The following is a 9,170-nucleotide window of genomic DNA, read 5'->3' as shown; positions in this document are numbered from 1 at the left end:
CACAAATACATACATAACCAATACATATACATTAAATATATATATATATATATATGGGTGGGGAAGCATGTTTTATAAAACAGCATGGTGAGCGGCCACTCGCACATCTTGGCAATGCGACAGAATGCACCAAAATAATAACTCACTCCCATCACAACCAAACACACTCAAACCTAAAACATAAAACTTTCAAACTCAAGCCTAAAAAAATGGCCACGCAGTAGGAGGCATGGCAAATGATACAAATGGCAAAATTAAGAGAATGTCAGCTACCCAACAGAGGACACGCCCGCTCAACATACCCGTATGAGTACATAGCGCTATATATCCTTTCATATATTTGCTTTTAGTACTTCTGGTGCCAATGCTCTGCATGAGCCATTTCCAGAGGGTGCGCTCTGTCGCCACACTCATCGACACTGCATGCCAACAAAACTGAATAAAAGCAAAACACCAATCCTACCTTACCTATATCTTAGACCTAGAAGGATGACAAATGGCTCAAACACACGTTTTGCAAACCATATGATAATTGCACTTATGATTCATTGTACGGCTGTAAAACAAGAAATAGTGTGGATGCCACATGCTCAATGGACAGGCATCAACAATGGCCACTTTTATAAGTGTGCGCCCACAACAACAACAACAAAAAGAAAAACCTTTGGACACTCAAACACTTGTTTAAGACTTAATCCTGATGGTCTCTGTACGGAGACACTTGGAGCAGGGTGTCTTGGAACCCTGTGGCCAAGTAGCACCTTAGGCATGCCTTATGTGGCGATTCCCCTCTCCCACTGAATCAGAGCACTTTGAGAAGACACTGTGGATAGAGTTTGGCCACCACGCACTCAAAATGGCGGCCCAGATCCCAGAGGCGGTCGGGCGTCTCGTAGACCTTTTTCCATTGGTCTGCCTCGTCATCGTACTGGTAGAGGGAGTTCTTGCGGCTGGTGCGGAAGACGTGCTCCTCTACCATCACCTGTGTGGCGCGCACAAACAGGTGCAGCTTGCCACCCAACAGGAGGGCCTTGATGTAGGGGCTGGTGGCCTGGTCGAAGGGCAGGTCGTGACGCTTGCTCCAGCTGTTCAGCTCGATGTCGTACACCTCCAGGGTGAAGGTCCGCTGATGGTTCCTGCAAACCCCGGCTATGTAGTAGATGCAGTTCTTGTGCAGCACAGCCAGACCCTGGCTCCTAGGGATGCTCATGGGGGTTAAGTGGCCCCAGTAGTCCTTCCGAGGATCAAAGAAGAAGAAGTACTCCCCTGCAAGAGAATGAGTCCATGTTACAGACAAAAAACAAACCCAAGAAGGTCAGATAGTTACATTTAGAGATTTTCCTGTAGGCCATGCAAAGACAGTAGCCTTAAACCAGCACAGTCACTACAATCTCTACTTTAGGCCACTGCTCTTGTTCCACATGCGTTAGAAAAGCACTGCTATTCTTACAAATGCTGCGTATTGAATCTACTGATTTTACTTCATCATATATCCTTTTAATAATAGCTTGAAGTAGGTTGCTTAAAAAGGAATAGGCAAGGCTTTAAAGAATTTAAGGGTTTAAATTGAGCGTTGGCTTCACAGTTTCACCTTGCAAGACGTAGATCCGGTCCTTATACTCGACGGCACTGTGAAACTCCATGGCAATGGGCATGGCGCTAACGGCAGTCCAGCAGTTATCACGGACGTCGTAGCACTCCACGGACTTGAGTGCGTTGCGTCCATCGCCCTCGTACACGCGTCCGCCCAGTGCATACAGCTTGCCACAGCAGTGCACCAGCCGGCACCCGATGCGCGCCCTCAGCAGGGGCGCCCGTGGCAGCCAGCGGTTCCCTGCATGCTCATACTGCCAGAAGTCACTCTCCGCCCGGTGGTCGATGCAAACCTCGCTGTTACTGGGCCTGTAACCGCCGGCAATGTAGATGTCGTTCTCCGAGGTTACCAAGATGCCCACCTCGCGGAGGTCGTTGGGCGGCTTGCACAGCTTGTACACCTTCCCCATCACCGTGTCCAGACAAGGCACCGTCTGCTTCTTCCCTGAGTGCTTGTGTGCTGCGTCAAAGCAGATCACCATTTCCGAAGCGGTCATACCAAGCCGCTGGGGGCACCCGTTGGTACCGTTTAGGCGGCCCTTGTCGACGGGGTCCTTGGGCAGGGCAAGTGCCAGGGCCGGGGGGATACGGCTGCGGAAGGCCTCGTCAAGCAGCGGAAGGCGGATGCACTTGGAGAAGACCTCGGCCAGGTGGGCCTGGCGACCGTCCCGGTCCTGGTCCAGCCAGCGCACCACGCTCTCGTACACGTGCTCCTCCTTGGTCACGTTCAAGTCGTCGCTGTTTAAGATGCCCACCAGCTGCTCTTTGGTCAGGTGCAGGAACTCCTGCTCGCCCACCACGCACAGGAACTTCTTGCGGATGTAGTCCTGCGAGCGCTCGCACAGCTCCTGGTGGCCGTACGCGTCCGCAAACATGTAAACGCCGATGCAGTTCTGCGGGTCCAGCCGGCTTATCATGAACTGGGCGCACTGGTCCTGCAGCGCCGGGATTTGGAAGATACTGGCAGCCGTGAAAAGTGCCTGCACGTTGGACTCCGAGAGGGTGACGCGGGACGTGTAGGCATAGTCCAGGACCAACTGCATGGACTCTGACTCCACGCCAACGATGCGCACCTCTCGCTGGCTGCTCTCTGTAAGGCCACTTGTGAACATGGATCTGCAGAAGAAAAACATAAAGGAAATTATGAGGCTTTTTATTTTCATTCTTAATTTTTGTTTGTAAGATTAGTTCAGATATTGCCATCCTTGAGGTTTATAAAATGTTGGTATTGATGGTTAATAAATGGAGCAAGTGATAACTATAAAGATAGCTTGTGGGAAAGACACTGTTGCTCAGCACGATCTCATCCTTACCTGAAATAAGGACTAATGGAGGCCAGGACATTTCTGTGACAGGAAAATGTCTCTCCATGGTCCACCTCCACAACAATGTCCGTCAACTGTGCTTCATCATACAGGGCTTTCAGCTGCTGGAGGACGTTACATGCATGAAGAGCGTCTACCCCATTGAAGCTTGTACTTGTTGGAGTTCCATTCTGCACTTGTAACAGCTTTCCGACCTCTGGAGATGTGAGAGACAACAATGGTCATTACTAGGGTTGTCGAAATAACTTGTTAACTTGTAACATTCTATGATGTCCCTTCACCCTATATGTCACTGTAGGCTACAAAAGTGGCAGCCATTTTTGATAGATTTAAAAAAAACAGTGGCCAGTCTGCAATACGGCGATAGGTTGTACTTCTCTCTTTGTGCGCTTTTGATGTGGATCTATCATCAATGTTTCGGATTGTATTAGTAGTTGAATGTTAGGTTTTCAGCCTCATCTTGAAATGATTTGTATAGGCCTAAATCACCTCGTCTTCGAGAAGGAGATTCCAGATTTTCAGAAATACCCGCTCAAAAACGTCACCTACAACCACCTGTTATTCAACTATACTATATGAAAAAACATTGCATTCGACTATGGTGATTCAAAGTTATAAGGCGCAGTTGTTCTGGTGACAAATAACAAGATTTGACCAGTGCTTACTGTAGTTGGTGTAATCTGCCGTTACCTAAATGAGTAAACTCGCTAGTTTTAGGCAAACTATAAAATGGATTAAATCACAAATAAAAAAATGTGTTCATTAAAAAAAGTGAATTGAAGCATCTGCTGTTTGCCATCAATGTGTGGTGAACATCACACTGCCAAGGCATGTTTATTAAGTTAATTCACGTCGATGAACAATTTTTAACGCTTCTCACAAAAAATATGATATGATATTCATTTAGAATAATTAATCTAAATCTAAAAATTTGATTTTTTCTATTTTGTATTGCTTAACAGCCCTGGTTATCACACAGTAATCACACCAATCTATGCCACTGGGAGACAAACATACTAGACACATTGTGTGGACTGCTAGATGACACTAATAACACACGTCTTAATTCAACTTTAAACTATGTGAATCAGTGTGATCTCTTTGGTACTAGTACCTACAGTCGTGGCCAAACGTTTTGAGAATGACACAAATATGAATTTTCACAAAGTTTGCTGCTTCAGTGTCTTTAGATATTTTTGTCAGATGTTACTATGGAAGACTGAAGTATAATTACAAACATTTAATAAGTGTCACTGGCTTTTATTGGCAATTACATGAAGTTAATGCAAAAAGTCAATATGTGCAGTTTTGACCCTTCTTTTTCAAGACCTCTGCAATCCGCCCTGGCATGCTGTGAATTAACTTCTGGGCCACATCCTGATTGATGGCGGCCCATTGTTGCATAATCAATGCTTGGAGTTTGTCAGAAATAGTTTGCAGTGTTTCCCACACATTGACGAGACTATGGCGCACCGCCATAGTCTAATTTCGTCCGCCATAGTCTCTGCGTGCACATGAAGTTTTTTTTTTTTTTTTTTTTTGCTCAGACGAAGTTCGTGTCGCTCTCATTGGGATTGCATGAAAGCACGAAGTTCGGCTGTCTGCCTGCGACTGTGCCGAAAACAAAACACTGTTGAGATATGTTAGTGTTTCCCCTACCATTGTATAAGGGGGGCGCCCCGCCCCCCCAACGGCACCCCCCCTGAAAGGTCAAGTTAACTTTGCTCCATTTAATTTTCTATAAAGCGCCAGATCACAACGGAAGTCAGTTAAGGATACCTTTCCTATAGAACAGGTCTATACTCTATAGCTTGTTATTTTATTAAACACAATAAATAGCTTTGTGTTATTTATCTTATTTGCACAACGGCATGTCATTTTTGTCACTAGATGATCGCGCGTTTACAATTGTCCTCTGCTCTCTGTATGCGCAAGGCGGACTTCTGCCCCGATGCGCACACGTTACTTTTTGTTTGAAGATAAGATAGCAGTTAGTAGTTGCCGGCCAATATATTTGGAAATACAGACAAAAAGCTGTCCGATTTCAATGGGGGTATTTATTCATGTATATTTTGTCATCACTCGATCTTGAGAGATGTCTTCAAGTAACGTTAATGTTCCAAAGTGAAACATTCTAATGTGTGCACGCAGTCTCAGAGAGTTACTAGCCAGACTAGCTGTAGCTACTGAAAGAATGCCATGGATCCAGCAAAGCGTAGAGCTAAACGAATGTATGAATATGAACACCGGGCGTTCTTGCCTGAATGGGAGGATTATTTGCAGAGCGAAATGGAAAACCCCTTTGCTTAATATGCAGACGTCACGGTCGCATTTTAAAGCCTTGAACTTGGATGCTAACATAGCCCAGGAGTTCCTAAAAGCAGAGCTGGGCAAGCACAAGGTACATTCGTTGATACATCAGTCAGAGAAACAGACTCGGCTAAGTACTCTGAAACGGTCACGTTGGCATCGTATCAGGTGTCATGGAATATTGCTCGATCAAAAAAGTAATATAGTGAGGGAGAGTTTGAAAATTGAACAGAGGATATCTGACATTAACTATAATGAGCACCTTTAGACCATTATAGTCTTCAATATGTTTATTTTTGTGCCATATTTTAAATCTACATTTGTTAATTTCTCTTCCTAAAACAAAGGGAGGCAACTGCTGATACCAAGCTCTTCTCCAGGCACAGTCTGTTTCGCTGCTTTGTTTTGATCAGTCATTGCAGAGAAGGAGGCCTCACATTAATATGTGGAGGCAAAGTGTAGTAGCTGTTCCTAAGCTTTCTCTCCCGGGTCAGGGTGCTCTTGCTTCACACAAATCCCAAACAAAATCTCAGCAGATGTCTTCAATATGTTTATATTTGTGCCATATTTTAAATCTCAATTTGTTAATTTATCTCCTAAAACCCACTAGAGGACACTATTTAAAAGGTTATTTAAAAAAAAAAATCTTATGATTTAGACCCCCCTAGTTTTGCTGGGTCACAGGAAAAATAATAGGTTTTATGTAGGGGCTTATCCCCCCGAAAAAGTTGGAAGCTCCAGCGAAATCACGAAATCCCCCCCCCCCCCCGAGGACATGCGCCCGCCGCGCACCCCCCCCATAGTCTCCAAAATTTCTGTGGGAAACACTGGTTTGTTTTTGTTTGTCCACCCGCCTCTTGAGGATTGACCACAAGTTCTCAATGGTATTAAGGTCTGGGGAGTTTCCTGGCCAATGGACCCAAAATATCAATGTTTTGTTCCCCGAGCCACTTAGTTATCACTTTTGCCTATGGCAAGGTGCTCCATCGTGCTGGAAAAGGCATTGTTCATCACCAAACTGTTGGATGGTTGGGAGAAGTTGCCCTCGGAGGATGTTTTGGTACCATTCTTTATTCATGGCTGTGTTCTTAGGCAAAATTGTGAGCGAGCCCACTCCCTTGGCTGAGGGGCAACCCCACACATGAATGGTCTAAGGATGCTTTACTGTTGGCTTGACACAGGACTGATGGTAGCGCTCACCTTGTCTTCTCCGGACAAGCTTATTTGCAGATGCCCCAAACAATCGGAAAGGGGATTCATCAGAGAAAATGACTTTACCCCAGTCCTCAGCAGTCCAATCCCTGTACCTTTTGCAGAATATTAGTCTGTCCCTGATGTTTTTCCTGGAGAGAATGGCTTCTTTGCTGCCCTTCTTGACACCAGGCCATCCTCCAAAAGTCTTCGCCTCACTGGGCGCGCAGATGCACTCACACCTGCCTGCTACCATTCCTGAGCAAGCTCTGTGCTGGAGGTGACCCGATCCCGCATCTGAATCATCTTTAGGAGACGGTCCTGACGCTTGCTGGACCAAAACTTCCTCCGAAAGCCACTTCTCCCAACCATCCAGGAACAGTTTGGTGATGAACAATGCCTTTTCCAGCACGATGGAGCACCTTGCCATAAGGCAAAAGAGATAACTAAGTGGCTTGGGGAACAAATCATTGATATTTTGGGTCCATCGGCCAGGAAACTCCCCAGACCTTAATACCATTGAGAACTTGTGGTCAATCCTCAAGAGGCGGGTGGACAAACAAAAAAAACTATTTCTGACAAACTTCAAGCATTGATTATGCAACAATGGGCCGCCATCAGTCAGGATGTGGCCCAGAAGTTAATTGACAGCATGCCAGGGCGGATTGCAGAGGTCTTGAAAAAGAAGGGTCAAAACTGCACATATTTACTTTTTGCATTAACTTCATGTAATTGCCAATAAAAGCATTTGACATTTATTAAATGTTTGTAACTACTTCAGTCTTCCATAGTAACATCTGACAAAAATATCTAAAGACACTGAAGCAGCAAGCTTTGTGAAAATGTAAATTTGTGTCGTTCTCAAAACTTTTGGCCACTTTTGGCACACTTAGAAGGTTCGGAATATGATGAGACAACTTTTGAAACCTATCTGGATCTGTTTAACCACATGATGTGACTTCACAGCACCCAAAGCCACTGAAGAGTGGATAACTCAGAACATACTTCTGACAATCAACAATGTGAGTTAATTGAGCTAGCCATAAAATGTGTGTCCAGTTAATGAATTAAACTTAACGGATAAACACAAACTTCAAGAGGATTTTCCAAAATAAGAGTAACACGAACTTAAACAAACGAGTTTACCCAACTTGCCTGACCTGACAAAACAAATGACATGTGGCAATGAGATAATGGAGTCAGCATTTCAACAGCTTGCTATATAGCTTGCTGGCTAGCCTTCAAGCGTCAAACCAGTCAACAGCAGCTAGCAAGACACAACTGATACCAGCTATCTGGCTACCTAACGTTAGCTACCAATACTTAAAACGCTAAACAACAAGCTACTGTGTTTACCTCAACGACTTTCACCGCTGTAACGTTAGCAAAGTTATACAGCACGACTGAGTGAAGGGAGTGTTAGTTACGATGCAGTAATGAAACTAATGGAGGTCAAATAGGCAAGACAGTCAGATGCCCCACATCTACAACTTGATAGCTCAGATGTAAGTAAGTTATTTGGGCAGCGAGGAATTCGGTGGCTATAGAGCTACTATTTGCTAATCCGACTGGACAAGACGTCCCAAAGTTAGCAAGCTAATACTAGCCAGCAACGGCTAACAGATACTTTGCTGGCTCTAGACTTGCATTACACAAATCAAACTGTCTGATACATGTTACATCCGGAGATTGACAGCACTGGGGCTAGGTACAACAAGGTTCATTATTTATTAATTTCAAAAATATAAAAAATGAGGTTGAGTGTTAGGGTACAATGTTTACACAATAGGCAGTCGTGTTTGGCAAGTTAGCTGGCTAACTGGCTATCGAGCTAGAACCACACTTTTCACCTGATAACCATACAACCATTCATTTTGAGTTGGTCAATGTTCCGTTAAATAACCATACGTGCCAAAAGATTTCACAACGAACACATTTAAAACCATAAATAATGCTTTCAGAATAATCTGTTAATGTTTAAAATCCTTTGATAAGTTTAAATCTTGAAGTGAAACAATTAAGACGCTCAAACCTCCCCCGGCAGCCATTCTCGCCCAGTCTGTCTCGCTGCAGATGGTAAATCCAGACGTCACTAGTGGATCTGAGCCCCGGAAACAAGCACCATCCAATCGTTTCTGTCGAAGTGAAAAGATTATCCAATGGCGTTTTACTCCACTAAACTTGGAGAAATGTATTTCTTTTCTACACAGTAACTGGCCTGTGAAGGCTACAGGTGCCGGAATGAATGCCGATTAATTATCTTGACAGGTAGCTTACCATCTTGATCAATGCAACGTAACTTTTGTAAAGCTTCACAGTCAAGGTAGCATTTTCAAGTTTAAATACACGCTTTTAAAAGGTGTAACACAGGCTTACTTCACACTAAGATTATCATAAAAAAGCATTTACGGAGCCCCTCTGATGACATTGGTTAAAATAATATTGTAACGTCGAACGGAACGAATTGCAATATCAATTTTTTGGCTTCGAGTTTATTATTGATGACACACAGAACAGAATGTCAGACATAAATAAGTTACTGACGGTGTACTGATGCATAACTAACACAGGCTAGCACTGGCATTTACAACAGACTAAAATGATAACCGTAATGCAAGCTAACATTATCAGGAAAAGGAGACACAGCAATATCCTAAAGCCAGACACTTTACACAGCATTAGACCGGTGACGGGTGGAGCACCAGTAACTGCAGGATGTTGCTATGACCTCCGGGAGTCTGCCATCATCAA

At 44.3% G+C, this 9,170-nt stretch overlaps 1 protein-coding gene across 1 annotated transcript; it reads right to left on the bottom strand.

Annotated features, from left to right (window-relative positions):
• Positions 1 to 392: 392 nt before the first annotated feature.
• kbtbd8 (kelch repeat and BTB (POZ) domain containing 8) lies at positions 393 to 8,469 on the bottom strand. Its single transcript, XM_080845860.1, has 4 exons — positions 8,452 to 8,469; positions 2,907 to 3,114; positions 1,592 to 2,709; positions 393 to 1,266 (listed from the first exon to the last, which is right to left on the bottom strand). Exons 1-4 carry the CDS (start codon positions 8,465 to 8,467, stop codon positions 803 to 805), a joined length of 1,806 nt encoding a protein of 601 aa, XP_080701986.1. The 5' UTR covers positions 8,468 to 8,469; the 3' UTR covers positions 393 to 802.
• Positions 8,470 to 9,170: the final 701 nt, after the last annotated feature.

Source organism: Sprattus sprattus (assembly GCF_963457725.1).
Source record: "Sprattus sprattus genome assembly, chromosome: 10".
Classification (NCBI taxonomy): Eukaryota; Metazoa; Chordata; class Actinopteri; order Clupeiformes; family Clupeidae; genus Sprattus; species Sprattus sprattus.
This window is presented reverse-complemented; position numbering and strand designations above follow the sequence as displayed.